Source organism: Chanodichthys erythropterus, chromosome 22 (genome assembly GCF_024489055.1).
Source record: "Chanodichthys erythropterus isolate Z2021 chromosome 22, ASM2448905v1, whole genome shotgun sequence".
NCBI classification, from domain to species: domain Eukaryota; kingdom Metazoa; phylum Chordata; class Actinopteri; order Cypriniformes; family Xenocyprididae; genus Chanodichthys; species Chanodichthys erythropterus.
The window spans coordinates 24,472,006-24,494,662 of record NC_090242.1 but is presented as its reverse complement, the minus strand read 5'-3'; the positions used below and the strand labels follow the sequence as shown (position 1 = coordinate 24,494,662).

The window sequence follows — 22,657 nt, the reverse complement described above, 5'->3', positions numbered from 1 at the left end:
ATTTATGGCAAATGTAAAGGCCCTTTCAAGTGAAATAAACAAGCCTCAGGCTGAAGGAAATGCAAATTCACACCTGAACAGTAGGAGCGCAGCACAGACAAGAAAGTTCAGCTCTCTTCAGCATCATCGAAGGTTAGCACAGCAGCAAAGACATTGGTTAATAAAGTGAAATTAAATACATAAAGTATATTTGTGTTATTTAACATATTTAATTAGGGCAGGTTTGCGTAATATTCTGAGTTTACATTTCACTGTTTTCATTTTGAGGAATGCTGAATCTGTTTTTGTGCGAGGGAGATGAGTAAATGCATTCTCACATTTAGTCTAAAACTACAATACCCATCATGTTCACTCAATGCACACGATTGCACGCACTGAAATACTGTGATCAGGGTCCACGGTCAACAATGAAATGCTCTTTCTGCACCAGAAGAGTGCGCTGTTTACCAAACTTTGAATAGCATTTCACGTTGGTCCAGAGCTGTTTACTGCCCAAACATCCATTAGACTAATCCAGACAGGTCAGTGGATCAGAGCTGAAGAAACCCTCAAGTCATTGCCCTTCAGCAGAGCTGCTGGTTCGGACTAACTCGTTAATCAGGTTACCTTCTCCAAATCCTGTCTGAGACGGCTGTTGGGTGTAACAAGTGGATTGTGTGCGACACGTACAAGACTAACGCGGTAAAGGAGAGTAAGAGCGGCCAGTTTCAGAAACAATTCTGAATGGAAGCCTTTTGTGGACTGGAGAAACGTCCTTTTGATCTGAAACCAAGTATTATCACGACTGTTATCGGCGATATTAATATCGGTATCTCAAATAAATAAAAGGTGGTAGATAATTATGTAGATAATGAGACGTATTCTGCTGGTCATGTGATCTTATCTCGGCAGGATATGGCAGCTCCAGGTGACCCCCTCCATGTAAAAAAAAGAAAAAGGGTATTTATTAGCCTGCTTCCACATGAAAACAATACTATAGTAATTTATAGTAAATATATTGTTTTTGAATAGTAAAGTACTTGAATTAATGTGTCGTGGTAATTCTAGTTGCTGTAGTAATATAACAACTATAGTAATATAAACAAGTTACTTTACCCAATACGGTACTCTGTAGTTTTCTACAACTATGGTATATTATAGTACTACAGTATACTACAGTGTTTATTAGTTAATCAGTTTACTAGTTAATACTACAGTATGCTGCAGTATTCATTAACAGTGTTGTAAATACTATAATATATACATGCAGTATACTACAATTTACTACAGTATGGTTCAAAGGCACTATAGTTTTTTAAGTGTAAAACTTTGAGAACTTTTTTTGTTTTCCATTTATATTCAACAATGAAACTCAACAGAAGCAACAACAAAAACAACAACAAAAAATATTAATCTATAATAAATGTCAAATTTAACTTGTCATTAAAGTGAATTCACTCCACATGATGTATGTTGTCTCAGTTACCCCTTACAACCATCAATATCTCTTTTAGAAAACGATGAAATTTATTTTAAAATGAAAACAACATACTGAATTTAAGAAGTGAGTTTTATTAATCACAAACATACTGTTCAAGAATTCACACAGGATTTGTACCAGTCCCAAACCAATGGGACATGAATTCAGTGAATGAAATATGTTTCATTTAAAATTCCAGCTGTCTCAAAACAACCACAAACTCCAGAGAAACTAAAAAAAATCTGAACTCAGCCTCCAAAAAATCTTACTCAAGAGTTACAAACAAAATTAAAAAAAGAAAATAAAGAAAAGAAAGATCTGGGAGCAGAATAATACTGGAATTGGAAAAAAAATGCTCTTTTGGCAGTCAGTATTTGGTACAGCTCTCCCTGCTTTTTTTGTTTTTTTTTCAAACCCACAAAATACTTTATTTTCTATTCCCCTCACAGTACTCCATATGTAGGTATATAGGACTGAATTGGGCTGTGACTCGAAATTTACCTCGCTTTCTAACTTTCTATATAAAATCAATTATATCTAGTGAAACTATAAAACTCTGATTCCATCTGCTGAAATAACACTAGTGCTCTGTCCTCCTGAAACATTATTTCAATCTACGTTTAGGCACTAATACATAATAGAATATCTACGTCAATGACCAAAAAAAGAAAGAAAAAAAAATAATTCCCCAAAATCAATTCACAACAGCAGGTCTATTTACAAGTTTTTGTTTTATAATATTAGATATGTGTGACCAAAACAGTGGGTGAGCGCAGAACATTATCATTCCTCTCAAACACCTGTTCTTTTCTGAATATTGACCTGGTTTAAGAGTGATGAAGAAGAAGTGAATTAGAAAAATTGTTCTGCATATTCCAATTAACTGCTACAGCATTTAGTGATTGAAAACTGCATTATTGTCACTGTCTACACAGGAAGGCACTTAAGAGGAATGATTTATGATTCTTTTCAGAAGTTAGCTGAAGATTTCTGAACATGTGGCAGGATAAAAAAAAATGTTTTTACTCATAAAATATTAACAAAAGCATTCAGTTTCAGCTGATTGTACTCTTTAACATTATTATGTGTGAATAGTCCAAATCGCTGCTAAGGAAGAAAGCTAAGTTTACATGGTTCCAGGCATTTTTATAATGTATTTAATAAGGCAGATCTCCTCTCTACCATGACCTTTTTTTTTTTTTTTTCATGGAAAGAGTGTCATATTTGCCTCATTCAATGTTTGGTTAAACCAAAAACTTCTTATGCACAGTGTAGCTCACAGTGGATCTATATACAACCAGTTAGCCAACATACAAACCCTGTTAGGTTAAAACGTAACATGGAGAGCATTTCTCACTCAAATAAGAAAAAGAAGAGACTGAGAGAGAGAGAGAGAGAGAGAGAGAGGGAGGAAAAAATAATTAAAATAATTAAAAAAATAATAATAAAACCTAGACAGTATATTCACTATATACAAAATAAACAGCTAGCATAGAAGGACACTTAAAATCAAGAATACGCAGCACTGGTCTTTCAAAATATTCTCCAGCATTTTTGCTGGTGTTTTTTCAAAGATACTCACTGTCTAAGACTATCTACAAACATGAACATGGAACGTCCTTTCACTATTAACATGAAATCCCAGCAGTATAGTAAGTACATAAGACCTTTGATTGAAGCCGGTGTCGCTGGATATGCCATTGAAAGGATTTGAAACAAACAAAACATCCGCACGTCAAGTGGTCTGGTACATTATTTGCATGTCGAATGACTAAAAGCAAGGATGTGGAGTTGGTGGGAATGGTTTCTCTCACCACCAAGTTAGTCAAAAAAAAAAATACTGGCTTCTATGTTAGTATTTTACAAATATTTAAAAAAGTAAAACTTTTTTTTTCTATAGGCATTTTAAAATATATTCCATCAAAAATAGTCTGACAAATTTAACTAGTACAAAACAAATGTTTTAAAAATGACAGAAGAGTTAGAGGAAAACATTTTCTTGCTGTATATCGGGTTCTGCCAACAGGCAAAATTTTAGTCAGCTGTAAAAAGGGGGTTGTAAAAGTTGAATTAAAGAAACAAAAAACATCTTGTGTCTTTAAACAGTGATCAGACATAATTATTTGTCACCTTTGGCAAATACAAATTGTTTCGTTGCAGTCGTGCCAAAAAGCAAGGCACGTGCCGTGGCAGCTCCGACATCTGTGTCCTCATTTGGGGATTTGTGTCTGCGAGGTATAATAGCGCCAATAACTTTTAATGTAATTCTGAATCTCTTCCATCACCCATCTTCCTCCTCTCAGATGACAAATGAGGATTTGTGTCGGAAATCCCCCTGAAAGAGAGACGATTGAGAAAAAGAGGTTTAACTGATTCCCTGTCTTATACTGCTAGAATTTCTTAAGCTTTAGAAAGCCTTAAAACAAAAATACAATCTTATTTTCCCCTACCTCATCCTCTGTTCTCACATAGTCCACTCCATCTCCTTTTGCTGGAGCTTTGTAACTGAGGGAAAAAGAAAAAAAAAACGAACTGAATGTTTTACATCTAAAAACATACTAGTCATCACTTTATTGTATTAAAACTAAATTTGTTTCATATATCTGAACAAACTACATGTGATGTTAAGGCTGAGCTGGGAACATTCAGGAGCTCTTTTGGTGACGAAATGGAAAAAAAAAAAAAGCTATGAGACAGTCAAAACTGCTCTGGGACAGAGTGTGACTCAGACGGAAGTCACTGTCAAAGTCGTGTGCTTACTTGTTTCCCGTCTGCTTCTGGCTGGTGAAGTAGCCTCGTTTATAGGCACAGAAGATGCCCACTGTTATACACAAAAGGACTGTCACCACAACCACTACACCCAGGATGATGCCAGCAATGTTTATATCATCTAGAGAGAGAAAAAAAAAAGAGGTAAAGTATGAGACCATGGATTTGAGGGGTGTCTTGTCACATGTGAAAAGGCAAATTAAATACGTACAAACTTCCATCATCTGCGGTCCACATTCAGAGAACCCAGCCTCATTCTTGGCTCTGCAGTAGTACTCTCCCGCATCCTCCTTCCTGACCGCACTGAATTTCTGAAGACGATAAATTACAGTGATTTAGGTTGTCAAATCATTTTGCATAATAACCTACAGTGCTTTTCAAATGTTTGGGGCCAGTGATTGTATAATGTTATTCTGCAAGGACACAGTGAACTGATCAAAATTGACAGTAAAAGACATTTATAATGAATTTGTATTTCAAATAAATGCTGTTCTTTTATACTTTCTATTCATTAGACAATCCTGAATAAAATGTATCATGGTTTCCACAAAAACAGCAAGTAGCATAACTGTTTTCAACATTGATAATAATAATAAATGTTTAAATTGTATTAAAGTCCCCCTGTATTCAATAATTTTATCTCTTAAAACTCATCTTTGATCACCAAAGTTACATATTTAAACTTTTTTTCCTGTTAAAAAATTGTCTTCATGCCTTAAAATAGCCTATGAATATGCTAATTAGCCCCTGATTATCTAACAGATATCAACAGAACAATATACCAGGATTCTCTTGATACTCCCTTGCTTCAGAGTGGTCATGGTTAATAATATGCTAAAGCCCGCCGGCATGTTGACGTGATTGGTTGCAAGGTAGTGTATGACTTCAGAAACACTAGCGATTTCGAACTGCGTTTTTGAGATCACTGCAGTTTTTAAACAGAAAATACTCAGCAATGGCACATGGTTTGTCTTAAAGCATATTAAAAACACCACAGACATATAAAAAACATTAAAAACTTGATTTTCACGACAAGGGGGACTTTAACATTTCACAGTATTACTCTTTCACAGTATTTTTGATCAAATAAATTAATAAAATTGTAAAAATTACATGTTTTTATTTAAAAACACACTTTAAAAAAATGCACGGATGCAGGATATTAACAATGAACTAACAATGTTTTTTAAAGAAGAATAAAAAATACATGTTTAATGTACTAAATGGTTTGAATATTTGGATTCATTTTCAACTCTTGCATCAATTTAAATGTTATTTTCATCACCTAAAATGAGATGCCAAAAACGGATTAATCAATTTGCCATGATGAAATATTAACAAAATTTAAGGATCCTCTCATCAAAAGACAAAAACAAAAATCTGTTTGAAACCTGGAAGCATCTCTCTGATTGTGGTGCGACATTATAAAAGTAAGGCAGAGGTGTCAAACAAGGTTCAGGCAGATCTTAAAGGACCCAGTCAGGCCTTCAGACATTGTCTCCTTAGGGGGAATAGGCTGTACTGCAGTGCAGGCCAAACTTTAAAAAGTGGTGTGAAGGTTGACGAGGGCACCGAGTACAAATGGCGGAGAATGGCACTCTGGAATGTGCAAATGAGGGCAGCAGATTCCCCTCATGGCTGAGCCCATCGCACATCAACTGGCTCCCCAAAAATATCCCTATGCCTACCCCATTGCCTCTTTTTCCGAACTCACCAGAGTGCCCATCTCTCCGTCCAGGGTGTAAGTGGAGTTTAAGAACTTTGGGCTGCTCTTGGGGTCTTCTGGGATTTCCTCCTTGTTACGGAACCACTGGTATTGGGACTTCGGGTAGCCCTCATCCTCCACACAATGCAGTTCTGCTGGTTTGCCCACCGGGACGGACTGGGGCACTGAGCATCTGGGCATGACGGGCCTCACTGCATGGCACACAAGAGAATCATCTTAACGTAATTGCGCAGACAATAGCATCCTCGCACACATGCACCATAGAGTGACTCTGACTGCAAGCATCCTGACTAACTGAACATGCTGCTCTTTCCCTTTTTAGATCCCTGATTAAACTCAGATGCAGTTTCAGAGGTTTCCTCATATAGCCCTGGACACGCCCTGTAGGGTTAAAGCAGCAAGCATCCTCAAATGTGCGCCAAGGGTGGGTGCGTTGGCTCGCGGCTCTGTCTCATGTTACATCGAAGCAGTTGGGAAGTACTAACAATGCTACGTCTACAACAGATTCAAAATTACTCTCAAAAGTATCTACACAAAGTAGCCATTTCAGCACAAGGCATAATACTGTGGAGCTGTCAAACAATTAGAGGACTAGAATCAATAGATGTAGAATTATTTGAGTGGAACCACTAACCTCTTACAATAAGTGATATCAAAATCTCATCGAAGGATTTTTGGTCATTGGGGGCGGTGACTTCACACCGGTAATCAGCAGTATCAGATCTTGTTGCGTTGAGAATGACTAAGGTTGCGGGTTCTCGAATTTTCGCTCTCTTTTCCAGGTCACCTGGAGAAAAGGAAAACGAGAGATGGTTCACAGCTGGTTGAAATAGGTGGACTGAAATCGGTTCTTGTACATGTAATGTGATGTTTATAAAATGTGGGACTTAAAATATACTCCAAGCCAAAATTCCTACCAAATGCTGATGGTATGTGAAGAAACACTTTACAATGCCTTTCAGTTCATTAATTCATCATTGGTTTACATATTAGGTTTCATAAAATAAATTAATTACATTTACAGTAACACTTTAACAGCTGGTACAATAGCAAACTTGAACTAAAAATGAACAATACCTTTACAGCATTTATTAATGTAGGTTAATGTTAATTTATAATAACAAGAATAACATAGCTAATATGTTTATAATATACAATAAATACTATATTATTCATTGTTAAATGGTGTTTGGTCAAAATATTTTACTTGATGTTAATTTATATATAATTTGAAGTGTTAAAATGTATTCGCAAGCATATGTAGAAATTAACCTATATTAATAAATGCTGTTAAGGTATCGTTCAGTGTTTGTTCAAGTAAGCTGTGTTAATGTATAAATATATAATTGTTTAATGTTCATTCATATTTATTTATAGTACTGCTAATTTATATTTAATTGAAATGTAACGGCATACACTTTTAAAAGTTTGGGGGCATTAAAGGTGCAGCGTGTAAATTTTAGCGGCATCTAGGGGTGAGGTTGCGAATTGCAATATAGAGATGCTACGGTGGCCAACACAGGACAAAGATGTCATCGTCTGAGACAGCAGAGAGTAGCCAGTCAAGCAAAGGCGCTCTGTAGAGCAGTTTGTCCGTTTAGGGCTACTGTAGAAACATGGCGGCGCAAAATGGCGACTTAACAGATAGAAATGAGTCATTCTAAGGTTATAAAAACATAACGGTTCATCATGTAATGTCTTTATACACCACTGAAAACATAGTTATGTATATTACATTGCATTTCTGTCAATAGATCCTCCTAAAATTTACACATTGCACATTTAAGATTTTTCTTTTTGGAAAGAAAGTAATGCATTTATTCTGCAAGCACATATTAAATTGATCAAAAGTGACAGTAAAGACATTGAAAGTGACAGTAAAGACATTAATCATCTTAAATAAGATTTCTATTTTCAAATAAATGTTTAAAAATCACAGTTTTCACAAAAATAGTAAGCAGCACAACCGTTTTCAACATTGATAAGAAATGTTTCTTGATTACCAAATCAGCATGTTAGAATGATTTCTGAAGGATCATGTGACAGTGAGGACTGGAGTTATGATCCTGAAAATTCAGCTTTGCCATTACAGAATAAATTATATTTTTCAATATATTAAAATAGAAGACAGTCATTTTAAATTGTAATAATATTTCACAATATTTCTGTTTGTACTGTTTTTGTTTTGTTTCTTTGTGTATCAGAGACTAAAACATTAAAAGTATCTTACCGACCCCAAACTTTTGAACGGTAGCCCTTGTGTACTGTATGTAGAATTATCAAATTACTTAATGTTAACTATTGTATTAGCTGAATGTTGGAAACTTGAACCTTACTGTAAAATATTATGTATCAGTGTGTTGTATGGCATAGTGTTCAGAAGAGTGTTGTATAGTTTACCTGCTATTTTCTTTTCAAAATATACATAACTGGGCTCTCCATTCTTAATCTTCTTCCATTCTATTCTGGGACTAGAAGTGGTGATCGACTCTATCATGCAGGATAGCTCGATTGCTGCACGGGAAGACAAAACGGAAGATCTTGTGAGCACTTCAAATGGTGTGTTCAATGTTAGAATCAGCAGCTAAAGACCGCTGGAGAGGAAATTACTTGGCCTTACATTCAAACTCATTGACCCACGGTTTAGTGTTCGTCGTCTTGAGGATGACTGCCAAGGTGCTGATGTAGCCTGCAATGAGAAGAGACAAACATCAGTTTTATGTGGAATTAACAACTTGAACATCGCCCACTGACATTTCATGGCCTAAACTACACATGGTATTGGTACCGCTGAACTCTTGTAAAGATTCACGAAACTCAATTAACAGTCGAGCCCAGCGGCCAACCCCTCCACCCTGACAGCACACATTCTTCGCATCCTTGTGAGCTGTGAACGGATATGTTACCAGCCATTTTTAGTTTCACTCTCACAACAAACATCACTGATGTAAAAGCGTCCCACCACAGATGATTGTGTAGGCTGACAAGTAGTCTCCGTTCTGTGTTATGAATAACAGCTGACTGCTTTAAAGTGAAGGCCAAAGGGGCTCACTAAGTTCACGTAGTCGCTAATAAACATGCTAAATCAAAAAGGTCAACTTTGAAGTTCATACTATTTTTAGAAGTTTGTGTCTCATCGTTTTTGTCCAACATCAAGAAAATGTATTTAAATGAATCTAGTAATGGGGTTCGTTCGGTAGGTTCACAGAGGAAGAAAAACACTTGCTCTATTTGCATAAAACGTGACCTATAAACACTTTCTCTACCACTTTAAAAGGTTACAGGTTAACTCTCTAGGAAAAGCTGGTTGGTTAAAAGCATTGGGTTCACCATGAACAAGCGATTGAACACTATTCATAAACAACCACTGTGTCAGTGGTAATATTGTGTCCATACAAATATCAAAAACGTTGTTGTTTTTTTCTGAAAGAGCATATATTCAGGGCACTGAAATTTTAATGGCCATCTGATTGCTAGGGATAATTTTTATGAATCTTTGATGATTGTATTTTGGGCCAAGGCTCTTGAGAATTCACCCGTCTAACACAGAACAAGGCTAGTAATACAAAGACAAGGCTGCAAGTCTGAGAGAGAAACCACATTAGCGTGTTGCGGTAAAAAGTGAGAAGGACAGTATAACCAAGATCGCTACTGTAAGAAATATTGGTGTTGTTTCTAAAAATAACCCTCTTTAACAACCACTTTTTGTTCCTAAATACCATTATTAATTTATACAACATAACTGTTGTGAATCAGCATTTTTGTTAACCAGAGACTAAATAGAATGATGTCATTTTTAACAAATCTAAAATATACATCTCTGTAACTATTCTCGGTTCATTTACAATCAGACACAAGTGAAAAACGAATCACAGTTCAATGAACGAGTCAGTCGTCAACTCAGTAATGGCTCTGGATGATTCACTGATTGAGCAAGTTGAATCTTTTTGACTGAATCATTCAAAAGAATCAGTTCATTTAATCACAAATCAGGACATTGCTACTCGCATACACAAAACACTCATGCACACTCTAGTAGGATCCAGTTTTATTTTAGCATTACTTACTATTACAGTATTATTGATATTTTAAATTATTTAAAAAAAATATTATGTATATTTTGTTTTCATTTTAACTGTAGTAACATTATGTGCTTTTGTCCTTTTTATTAATTTTATTTTTTAAATATTTCTATTTAGCTCCAATTTATTTGATTTCATATTCAATTTTAATTATTTCATATACTTCAACTTCAATTTATTTATTGCAGCTAGTAGCCAAGGGAACATTTCTAATTTTCAATTTTTTTAAAGTTATTTTTTCGGAATATTTTATTTTATTTATTAAATAATAATGTAATGTAATGTGATAATATAATATTTCAGATTTATTTCAATTACCAAAAATTATTTTTAATAGTTTCAGTGAACAAAAACAACACTGGTATCAGGTCAAACAGCACACAAAGCTTTCCTGAAAGATTTTTTTAGTCGCATTTGTGACCTTGTCGCAGCCTGACGCCTTGCATACACCAAAGATCTGATTTACTGCTATTTATTGTGAATAAATCAGTATAACTATGAATTTAATTTCATAGTCAGATCAATTAAGCATGGTTGAAGTAGTGTAAATAATATTTTTAATTCAGTAGTTAAAAAAAAAAAAAGGTGCTGAACAATTAAATGACACAATAGGAAAGAATGCAGGATGTGCCCAGAAAACCCCCCCACACAAACACATCCACACGTTTACATCCTCTTTTACAATCACATCCAGCCAGATGGAGGACACAAAGGCCATTGACCACTCTCTGACTAGACGTCCAGGAAGCGGTGACGGCATCTCTCGTATCCTTTTCCCTTTTTCCGTCTGCCACATCCTGTCCTCTCATGTCATTAAATATGGGGCTGGTACAAAAACCGTAGCTTGTGTCAGTAATGTTCGCCTCTATACACCTCACCCGATGATGTAGGGTCTGTCCTGTCGGGTGAAGTCTCTGTGGTCTGATGCCTTTTGAGGGATAATTGAGCCCTCAAACAAGGCAGGTGCTCTATGACCTACATATCCTGACCTCTCTCTTTCTGTTAGGAGAGCACAGCTGGATGAGATGTGACAATCCTAGCCGAGCTTTAATCTTCCACTTCTTCCTTTAGAGGCATAAATGTTGCTTCTCTTCAGTAATCTTAGTGTAATGCCTGGGTAAAATCCTGGGCATTACAGAACTGAATAATATAATGGAGAGAGAGAGAGAGAGAGAGAGAGAGAGAGAGAGAGAGAGAGAGAGAGAGAGAGAGAGAGAGCTTTACTGACTTAGCCTAATTTCCATATCTACACAATGCATCTGTGTGCTGTTAAAATCAATCAACAGCATTTTATTTTGAAGGGTCTGACTTACAGTAAGGCTTAAAGGAAGTGAATACGGCCACTCAGTAAAGACCAAAATATTGACATTGCTTCAATATGATAGCCACAAGACAAACAAATATGCATGTTAACTTTATTTTAGTGTGAAAAAATGCTAACTATTCTTTTTTTTGTTTGAAGTTACAGGTATTCATTTTTAAAACTTTCTTACCATGACCATGTAACAAAAAAATATAAAATAAAAAGTAAAAATATGACTTAAAACAACTTTACAGCACAATATTTAACATAAAAACTTAAGATACACTACCATTCAAAAGTTTAGGGTCAGAAATATAAAGTCTCTTATGTTCACCAACACAGCATTTATTTGATTAAACATACAGTAAAAACAGTTACTATTACAGTTTAAAAGAATTGTTTTCCATTTGAGTATATTTTAAAATGTAATTTATTTTTGTTGCTGTAAAGGATCATTACTCTGGTCTTCAGTGCCACATGATCCTTCAGAAAATATTCTAATATGATGATTTGGAAACATTTCTTATAATTATCAATGTTGAAAGCAGTTGTTCTGCTGAATGTTTTTGTGGAAACTGATGCATTTTTTTTCCTAGAATGATTGTTTGATGAATAGAAAGTTCAAAAGAACAGTATTTGTTTGGAATAGATTTTTTTGTAACATTATAAATGTCTTTACTGTCACGTTTGATCAATTTAATGCATTCTTACTGAATAAACTCTTACTGGCCCCAAACTTTTGAACGATAGAACTGCTTTTATAAAATTATAAGCTTCACATTTCTGCTCTTAATTCAGCTCTTGCTGCTCTTAATAAGTGTTTCACCTTAACCTTGATATTTGCCTCTTTTTTCCTTTTTTTTTTTTTTTTTTAATAAGAAAAAAAAGTCCCAAATTATTGTTTGTGGTAATCCACATGCTGTTTACTCAGCTTAACTTGGATTTAACCCGGAATAGTTCTTTAAAACTGCACGCATGGACCACCTTGGAATTAAACCCAGAAAAGCGCACGACGGTAAGGTCGCCCTGTTCGAGGAGGCCATTTTCTAATCCTGGCATCAACACCTAACTCAGCATGACGGCCTATGGAGAAACATTACACCACAGAGAAATGAGTTATACAGCCAGAATCATGGGGCTGTTTGGACAGCCTCCACAGCGCAACGTTTAAAACCCACCACACCCTACATCGTGATCTGCGACCAGTGTGCAGAAAAGCCGAAGCACATTCTGCTCCGACGCAGCCAGTCAGAGAGCATTCAACACATTCGGTTCACTCAGCAATGCATGAAGTGGATAATATTCCTTGTTATTTTTAAACTGTAGCATTGATTCATTTCGCTAGGGGGGAGGAGGCTGGGAGGTTGTTCACTGGCTGAGAAAGAGATGCCCACAGAGCCATTCATTACACATCCTGGGTCTACTTCACTGGGATTTGATTGGATGTGTCCCATAGCTCCCTATAAGCTGATCGTATCCAACTGGAATAGATTCTGAAGCTCAGAGTGATATCACATAGACAGTCACACTCGGGCTCTACCCCCGCAGCTTTAAAACGATCTGCATGTTTGTAGCCCTGAACAATTCATGATGTGCAAGAGGTCACAAAACCTCCTCCACTGACACATGGAGAACTGTACAGCAATATTCCCAGTGTGACTTCGCTGAGGCGTGTATTTCTTATGCTACAGCCTGTACGAACACTTGTGTAGACTCATGAGGGCAAATGTTGTCTTGTTATAAACTCAAGTGCTGAATTTCTCAACCATTGAGAAATAACAAAGGAGACAACGTGTTTTAAATTCACATTTTGTCTCATGGGCATTTTGGCATCTGTTTTTGTTTGATGCAGATGGGAGGAATGCAAGCTCTCTTATGAAATCTAGTGGGCTTCCTACCACCTACATAGACAGCTGTCTTCTAAAGGAGCATCTTAATGGTCATAGAACCTCATAGTGAGTAATGTGAAGCACTTTAATTAGGCAATAATTCAATTTCAGTCAGGACAACTTAAGTCAAAAATTACAAGAGACAAAATTTAGTCAATTTTTTATCGGCATATTTGCTAAAGTTACAATTTGGTGGTATGGCTCTGTTCTAAATTCCCTGTCCTTTCATGAGCTCCATGAAAGCCAAGACTGGGAACAGCAGCAGCTTCTGGGGACAACCTCCCATTTTTTAAATCCCCCTATTGAGAACAGAGCATGCATCAATGACAACAGAATGACACTGATTAAGTTATACACAAGTTTAAGGAGGAGCTGGGGAGGAGGTGGGTTGCAAGCAGCGTGCTGCGAAGCTGCGTTTAAGTAATGCGCCTTATTTTAGAGTTGCCAATGGAGTCCATAGAAATTGCATCAGCTGATATGGGTGGGGTTGGAATTTGAGAATCAGCTGATAGCGGAGCTTGACTACGAGGCCTGCCTGAACTAACGCTGACGCTTAATTTTTACACAAATTTTGGGTAAAACAATTATCATTACCAATTATATTTATCATCATTAACATTTCTCTCGCTTTGTCTGTGTTTTTTTTTTTCACTGAGCCTGTTGCGGTGCATTATGGGGTGGCATTTTCTTTGAAAGAAAACAAATGATACCCAAATCAAGGTAGCATAATAAAAAATGGATCTATAATGCCCCTTTTCACAAGATGTAATATAAGTCTCTGGTGTCCCCAGAATGTGTCTGTGAAGTTTCAACTCAAAATACCCCACAGATCATTTATTATAGCACATCAAATTTACCCCTATTTGGGGTGTGAGAAAAAACATGCCGTGTTTGTGTCCCTTTAAATGCAAATGAGCTGCTGCTCCCGGCCCACTTTCCAGAATAGGGCAGAGCTTTAACAGCTTGCGCTTCGGTTGCTCAACAACAACAAAGCTGGAGAATCTCACGCAGCTAAAATGACGATTGTCAGAAATGGTGTTCAGCCTTACATTGTTCAAACCGGAGTCAGACACTGATGGAGAGACTCAGGAAGAAGTTACAACTTTCTGAACGATTAGAGGATAAATTTATGTAGCTGCTATGGAGTTGATTCATCTCATCGACTAGCATGTGCCGTCATGTTAATCTTTTGTGCAAATCCATTGTTGAATTGACCCTCCTTTGTGAGTAAAACAGCATTGTAGAAACACTCTACTACAACCACTCTTCCTCTTCTCTAAAGCAGCCCAACATGGCCTCACCCTGTTTGTTGTGTATTCCCGGGGGCAGAGTTTATGTAAATGTTGGGGTTCGTGATGTCACTAACCCGAGAAGAAGCTCGTTGTAGTCCCTACCAGCCATTTGGTGTAGTCCTTAAAAAGTGATTTCTGTAAAAGAAAATATCTCCCTTTGCATTGAACTTTAAGTATCGTAACTTTGCAGATGTTGTTTATGGTCTAACAGCAACATTACACACTAACTAAAGTTTTAAAAAGTGAAATCACAATCAAGGACCCCTTTAAGTTAGAAATTAAGTTTCATTTATCACAAAAAAATGTGACTAAAGTAGTCAGAAAAAAAAAACCCTTCACATCAGGGGAACTGGAAAAAAAATGAATAACAATATCCAGCTAAAAATACTAAACTTACACATTTTTGACATTTTATTTTAAATTTCATCCAGAATTTGTTAATGCTAAATCCCATAATATTAACCACTTGTTGTCAATATTACATATTTCAGCTTTAAAAGGTGTATTTAGCTCTCTAGTGCTCATAAACACAGTTATGGATTAATACATTGGTCTCATATAAATAAACAAAATAAAAGTTTGTTTAAAGAAAGATGCAAGTCATGAGCAAAGAAACAGCCACTACACTCCAACCAAAAATATTAATGCCCATAATAATGGATGTATTCCCATATAATCCAATGAGCTTAAAAAAATGCATGGGAAAATCCCATGTAAAAATGCATTTCTGTTGAGAATGCATTTTTTCTTGTGAAGCCAGACGCTTCAGTACTTGGCGTGGCTGGGTTTAAACCACCTCTTCAAATAATCTCCACGTAGGACATCCCACCTGCTCAAGGGAAAGTAGCTTAGCTAACTCATGAAAACAACGGCATCCACAAAAGTGTAGTGGGTTAAGCTTTGAGTCAGTAATAGTGGTGTTTTTACAGCTGTAGACGGCTCTTACTCTCTTGACGCTGCCCAAACGGATGACCTCAATGGACTATGGTTTTATCTCCTTTAAACATATTTACATTTAGGTCTGTCAGTTTTATTTGCATGGGTGAAAGATTCAACAAGAAACTCTTTTGCATAAGCACAGAAGATAATGAAGAGAAAATGCTTATTTTTAGAGGTCTGAAGTTGAGTGTTCATTCGCTTACAGTCTAAAAAGTCTCAAGCGGCTGGAGAAATGACAGTAATGACCTTTTGTTCTGCCCTCAAACTCATCTTTTTCATCCAATCTCAAGTGAATATGTCTAATAATGAAAGCTGAGTGGAAGGTACCTCAGGGAGCTAGACACAGTCATTACATCAGCTGTATGTTTTGTTCATTTACATGTAACCCTCATGTTGGATCTATCCGTATGCTCTGATTTTTATTCGACGAGTAGATTTCTTTCATGGAAGAAATGAGTTTCTTTCTTGTTCCACAAAGACTAAAAATAGTAGTGTTCAGCAAAGATAAGGCAATCTCCACAACGAAAATACCTCTGATATTCATTCAGCTGCTGAGCAAATGTCACTAGGCGTCACTTCAAAGTGCAAGTGTAGAACAAGCAGGCATTCCTCCTGAAGTGCACCTCTAAAACACAACACTGACTTGCTATGGTCTACAGTATGAGGAATGTTCACTGTCTTTGATGTTTGATGTGCTTTTTAAAATCTACAGCTACATAAGATGCACTCATATGTTCAAAAACGAGCAGACGAGCAAATTGGATGAAACAGAATGCAGGGAGTTAAGATGCCTTTTTAAAAGTTTTCTATTTATAACTTGATGCAGCGTCTTGAAAACACACCACCTTGGTATGCTCAGAAAACGGCAAGTGTTAGATGGCATGATGGCATAAAGATATAATAATCAACACTAAAAAAAATCCCTGTAAATTGCATATAAGGCAAGTTTTGCATAAACTAATTTGAAAATTACTACTACAATTCATTTTTGAAATATAATCATTTAAACAGTTACTGTGCTTGAAAACATAAATTGTTTTCAAGCTATTTTTTTAAAAAATGTCTTTCCACAGTTGAAACACAGGTTAGATTACACAATTACAGTGTTTCAAGTGTATTCATTATATTGAATATATTTATTATATTCATTATGTGTTCATTTATATTAATAAATATATTAATTATATTTAATTTACCTGTTAGTAAGGTCTTAATTATTTAATATGTTTAAATAAATTTGTCATGAAAACAATTTATGACAATAACACTGTAAAATATAGCTGCAAGCAGCAATTACGGGGCCAAGCACAAAAATGGCACAAGAAGCAAGCCAACATGGCTGGGAGCATCAGACCAACAGCAGTAGTGAGCAATTAGAAAAAAAGTTATTAGCATTTTTGTCAATTTTGTTATATCTTTTGACCACAAGGTGGCGCTGGTCCGAAACATCTCAGGCTCCTTCAGTGCATTGTCCTGATGACCCATACCAAATTTATGAATTTTGGTCAAACCCATCAGAACTTATAAGCAAAAATGGCATTTTTAATATCTCCACTCCAGTAGGTGGCGCTGCGCCGAAACAGAGTATGCTGCCTCAGGTCATGCTTGTGAAGACACATACCAAGTTTGGTCTGAATATGTCACAGCACTGAAGAGATACAGCTTCAAGAGTCGTTTTTGCATCATGCCTCAAATTCTTTGCTCTGGTATATGAAAACGGTTTGACATATCGACTTGAAATCCATAACTTTTTGTCGGCATGGTCTGACGATGACACGGTTCAATTTTGGTGAAAATCGGAGCAACGGTCTAGGAGGAGTTCGAAAAAGTAGGTTTTTAAAGAAAAACAATATGGCGGACAGGAAGTTTAGCTGACTATGGCAAATTTGATATCTTTGTTCTCAGCATGACCCAAGGAATCTACTGAGACCAGTTTTATTACAATTGGTGAATACAGTCAAAAGTTATTAGCATTTTTGTAAATTTTGTTATAACTTTTGACCACAAGGCGGCGCTGTGCCGAAACTTCTCAGGCTCCTTCAGGGCATTGTGCTGATGACCCATACCAAGTTTTGTAAAGATACGTTAATGCGTTCGTAAAATACAGCATTTTAGCACAAAATTCAAAATGGCCGACGGCCAAAATGGCCGAATTGGGAAAATTGGATATCATTCGACTCGGCATGATTCTCCGAATCCAACGAGACCAAATTTATGATTTTTGGACAAATCCATCAGAAGTTATAAGCAAAAATACCCATTTTTCATATCTCCGCACCAGTAGGTGGCGCTGCGCCGAAACACTGCATGGTACCTCAGGTCATGCTTGTGATGACATGTACCAAGTTTGGTCTGAATACGATAAAGCGTTGCGGAGATACAGCCTTACTTCTGTTTTCGCAAGCACTACGTACAATTCGTTCGTTAGTTTTTCGAAAACGGTTTGAGGAATCAACTTGAATTCCATAACTTTTTGTCAGCATGGTCTGAAGATGATCTGATTCAATTTTCATGAAAATCGGAGTAACGGCCTAGGAGGAGTTCGAAAAAGTAAGTTTTTCAGAAAATTCAAAATGGCGGAAAAATTTTCATGACGGAAAATGACGTCGATTCGTCTTGAGCCAAGGAATAAGAGGAAAAAAGAATTGTGTTTCTAGCCCTTATGGTTCAAAAGTTATTAACATAAACATAAGTGCAACTTTGGACAGCTGGTGGCGCTAGAGGGATTGAGTTAGAGACTCCAAATTTGCTATGGACAAAGGTCAGACTGTCCTCTGACTGTGTGCCAAATTTCACAACTTTCCCGCAAGCGGTTCTATGGGCTGCCATAGACTTCAAGAGCGGAAGAAGAAGAAGAAGAAGAAGAAGAAGAAGAAGAAGAAGAAGAAGAAGAAGAAGAAGAAGAAGAAGAAGAAGAAGAAGAAGAAGAAGAAGAAGAAGAAGAAGAAGAAGAAGAAGAAGAAGAAGAAGAAGAAGAAGAAGAAGAAGAAGAAGAAGAAGAAGAAGAAGAAAGAACGCCAACAATAACAATAGGTGCCTCCGCACCTTCGGTGCTTGGCCCCTAATGATTATATTTCAAAAATGAATTGGAGTAATAATTTTATAATTAGATTTATAATTTTTTTTTTTGTGTGTGTGTGTGTGTGTGTGTGTTTTTTTTTTTGTTATATCTAAAAAATAAATAGCAACTGAATTTAATAATTTGGGCTCTGTTGTTAATTGTAACCTTCAATAGTATAGTAAGGGGACCTATAATGCACTTTTTACAAGATTTAATATACGTCTCTGGTGTCCCCAGAATGTGTCTGTGAAGTTTCAACTCAAAATACCCCACAGATCATTTATTATAGCTTGTCAAATTTGCCTCTATTTGGGTGTGAGCAATAACACGCCATTTTTGTGTGTGTCCCTTTAAATGCAAATGAGCTGCTGCTCCCAGCCCCCTTTCCAGAAGAGGGTGGAGATTTAACAGCTCACACTTCAGTTTCTCAACAACAACAAAGCTGGAGAATCTCAGCCAAACACTGCCAAAATGACGATTGTCAGTAACAGTGTTCAGCCTTACATTGTTCAAACCGGAGTCAGACACTGATGGAGAGACTCAGGAAGAAAGTTACAACTTTTAGAATGCATCTGGACGTTTCTAAATGGTTAGTGGATAAATTTATGTAGTTGCTGCGGAGTTGATTCAACTCATTGACTAGCATGTGCCGTCATGTTAAACTTTTGTGCAAATCCGGCATTGAATTAACCCTTTGTTGCGTGTTCTCGGGGGCAGGGTTTATGTAAATTTTAGGGTTAGTGATGCCACTAACCCAGGAAGAAGCTCATTATAGTCCCTACCATTTGTAGTCCTTAAACAAAAAATTCTTTAAAAGAAAATCTATCCATTCATCCATCCATGTATATTTAAAAAAGTGTATATCTATATACTTATATATAGTAATAATTATTATTAAAGAATTTAAAGAAATTTTGTTTTAGAATTTTAAGATAGAGAGTATCCTGTAGCATTTTGCTTATTTAGATAAGGTAAATCTAGGTAGACTAGACCAGGTTGGACTATCAAATGCAATGGGATTCATTTGCATTACTCTAAATTCGGTGCTCTGTGAGAGTTCACTTTTAGCCAGAAGCTCTGCTCTTTGAATTTGTAATTTTTACATTCACATGTGGATGCTATAGGCTCTCTTAGAGGTATTTGAGGGCTAGACACCAGCCGAGCTCCCCTCTGATCTAGCCAGGTCAAAGACTAAGCTTGAGTTGAGCCAGTGAGAGAGGGGCAGCGGTGTCACAGAATGCCTGAGTACATGTCACTTTGCGTCAGCATTAGCTACTGCAGGAGGCCCCTTTTCCTTTTGTCCTCCAGCCGACTGGAGTTCACGGGACCGGTGCACTTAGTGAGTGTGCGTATCTCCCATTCCACATCTCTGTCCTGTATCCCTTTACGCCCCTTCCGCATATAGAAGGCTTCAAATGAGGTGAGATTTTGACAGTCAGCTGTGATTTAGTGATGGAATATGAAAATAACTGACTATGGCTTTATTTGATTGCATTTGGAAATACTATATTTTGGCACCAAAAAGCAGTACAGGGAAATTAATTTTACAGATATACTATATTAGAAGTACTTTTCATCCCACATTCCAGCCACATGAAATAACTAGGCTTGATTAGATCGCCTTCTTTTTTTCCCCCAATAAAAATAGACCTCTTGTTTAGTATCACACATCACATGGTTGAAGTCCACATGAACGCCAATCGAAACCTTTGTTTTGTGACACAGTTTCAGGCAGTGGGAGTGAATGAATACTAAATTAATCGGGACAGGGCCTGATGGCTACTGTGGCAGGACAAAAGCATTCCAGATAGCAACAGTACAAAGGCGGATCACCTTTTATTACCCCAATTTTTTTAAATGAATAAAAGTATTAAGTAAAATATAACAAAAATATAAATTTTAACATCACACAAGTGTTGTACATGTAAAAATATTATTAATAATAAAAAAATTATATTTTAAATTATAAACGGCTATATACTAGCCATGTGTCCATGGTATTTCTCTGTCTATGGTTCAAGATGCTGGGATAGTGGTTTGGAGAATGGATGGATGAAGATAAAATAAAATAAAATAAAATCTAGTGTGTACACCAGTCTGAAAATGATCATGTGAACATTTATTGAATTTTGATATATTTTTATATGTGCTCTCTGAGACCCCAAACAACATATTTTTTTTATTAATTTCATTTTGTTTATAAAAAGTTTGCATATGAAAAGCCTCAAAATATCAACCTGATATGTCACTTCTATGACCCCCGCATACACTCTAAAAAATGTTGGGTTAAAAACAACCCAAGTTGGGTTGAAAATGGACAGTGATTGGTATGTTGTAATCCAGCGGTTGGGTTAAAAGCAATTTAATAAATGTTTATTAAACTTCGTAATTTATGTTCATTTACAACACACTTTGGGTTCATTTTAATCAAGAAATACAGTAATTTTTAAACAATAATTGAGTTAAATAAAACTACCCAGCAGGTTAGGCAAACATTTAACCCCCTTACAGAAAAAACAAATGAATTTCACATGTGACTACATGTGTTTTTGCACATGTGAGCTTCATGTCCAGGGCCAACCGCTGGGTTAAAACAACCCAATGGCTGGGGTTTGTCCATTTTCAACCCAACTTGGGTTGTTTTTAACCCAGCACATAAGGGTTAAAATATAGGCTCAAATGACGAAACATCTCTGAACCTCTCCCAATGCAGGTTATTGATTCTTCAGTGGGCAGTAGTACGTAGCAAGAGTTATTTTCCACAGGGGTGAGAACAGGTTACTGTTGGAGAAGCCTTTGCTATTTATAGCAGCTGTCAACAGCAGGCAGAGACTGTGCAACATACTAATTGGTTGCATTTGCAGGTAAGACAGAGCTGTGCATCTCCTCCCATCCCATTTGTGGGCAGCTGGGAGCCCTAACCACCCCCTCTGATAAGCTTGTGTCTGTGAGATGCCATTTCAACAACTGCTTTCCACTGAAACTGATAATCAGAGATATGAAATGAATTTGCATACATGCACACAATATTTAGGCTATGCTTATCTTCTCCATCAGCGATAAAAGGCCCTAATTTAGCTCACCAAATTGTTTTCGGCTGATCGGAGGATCACGTATTCGCCGTGAGGCGGCTCCAACCCAAAATCTGTAAATCGTGTTGCACTCAGTTCCAGAATTAGCCGCTCACTGCTTTCAGCACAGATGGCGTCATCGCCGCTCTCTGCAAATGCCTCACATTCTAGTGCAAGCACACTGACCTCTTCCTTAATCCTAATTAGGACTGCTGTAATATCTGCCAGAGCCTTCTTCAGGAGCAGTGACAGTACAAGCGTGCTCTTTGAAACATAAAGAGAAAGCTTCTCTTCTCTGTAACTAGTGACATTAAACAATATGAGACGGTGACGTTTCTGGATTTCTGATGACGTCTTTACGATGATGGATTAGAGCATGAAATACACATAAGCGTCATCGCAGCGGTGCTCCAGCCAGCGCGTTTCTCTAAATAATGGGCTGTGACAAATACATAGGAGAATTGGGCTAAATCCCTGAGCAGGCTTAATAAAATCGAGAGTGATCTGAAGTCTAAAGGACATTAACTCATATATTCCCTCTGCTGCTCGAGCCTTAAAAAGTCCCAGTGCTGGAAACAGCATCTATTGTTGAGCGCGTGAATTGTGTAGCAAAGCAGTGAGGTACTGACAGATGAATAATACCACCCCACTGTCGCTGGAGACTTGTTGATTTAGCAGGGATATGCTCATAATCCTTTTCACTTCCTGTTCAAAGGAAAAGCCCCAGAATGCAACGGGATAGGTGAAAAGAGCACCCTGGGGGTGACTGTTTTTGAAGAGGGAATATTGTTGCATTTTACAATCACTTTTTGGTGTGGAAAAACAAAATCTGTACACCTTGGTTTTGAAAAAGTTCAAAAAGCACTTCTTTTGGAAATGTGAGATGCTTATATCAGTTTAACACACAATGATCTAACTCAAAATAAGTTATAACATACTAAAACATAAATCTAATATACATTTATAAAATAAAATAAAAGCAACACAATGGAACAAAGGAGAAAAGTTCTCAGTCTACATTTGAGAGAACCAATCTCTTACTAAGCAGTGACCAAACCATCAGCAG

General features: G+C 36.7%; 1 protein-coding gene across 2 annotated transcripts in view; it reads right to left on the bottom strand.

Moving 5' to 3' along the window:
- Positions 1-22: 22 nt before the first annotated feature.
- The window catches only part of jam3b (junctional adhesion molecule 3b), a 40,416-nt gene continuing 17,781 nt past the window's right edge, over positions 23-22,657 (bottom strand). Inside the window, exons 2-10 of one of the 2 annotated variants that reach the window (XR_010893568.1) lie at positions 8,575-8,643; positions 8,355-8,468; positions 6,589-6,741; positions 5,943-6,145; positions 4,440-4,539; positions 4,220-4,349; positions 3,910-3,964; positions 3,590-3,794; positions 23-915 (exon numbers count right to left, since the gene is read on the bottom strand). Coding sequence is in view for 1 of the 2 variants with exons in the window: in XM_067375651.1 (XP_067231752.1) it covers positions 3,759-3,794; positions 3,910-3,964; positions 4,220-4,349; positions 4,440-4,539; positions 5,943-6,145; positions 6,589-6,741; positions 8,355-8,468; positions 8,575-8,643 (860 nt within the window). In the remaining variant the exon portion in view is untranslated. Of the gene's footprint in view, positions 916-1,513; positions 3,795-3,909; positions 3,965-4,219; positions 4,350-4,439; positions 4,540-5,942; positions 6,146-6,588; positions 6,742-8,354; positions 8,469-8,574; positions 8,644-22,657 lie in introns of those variants that run through there. The other variant, XM_067375651.1, reaches the window with a different exon arrangement.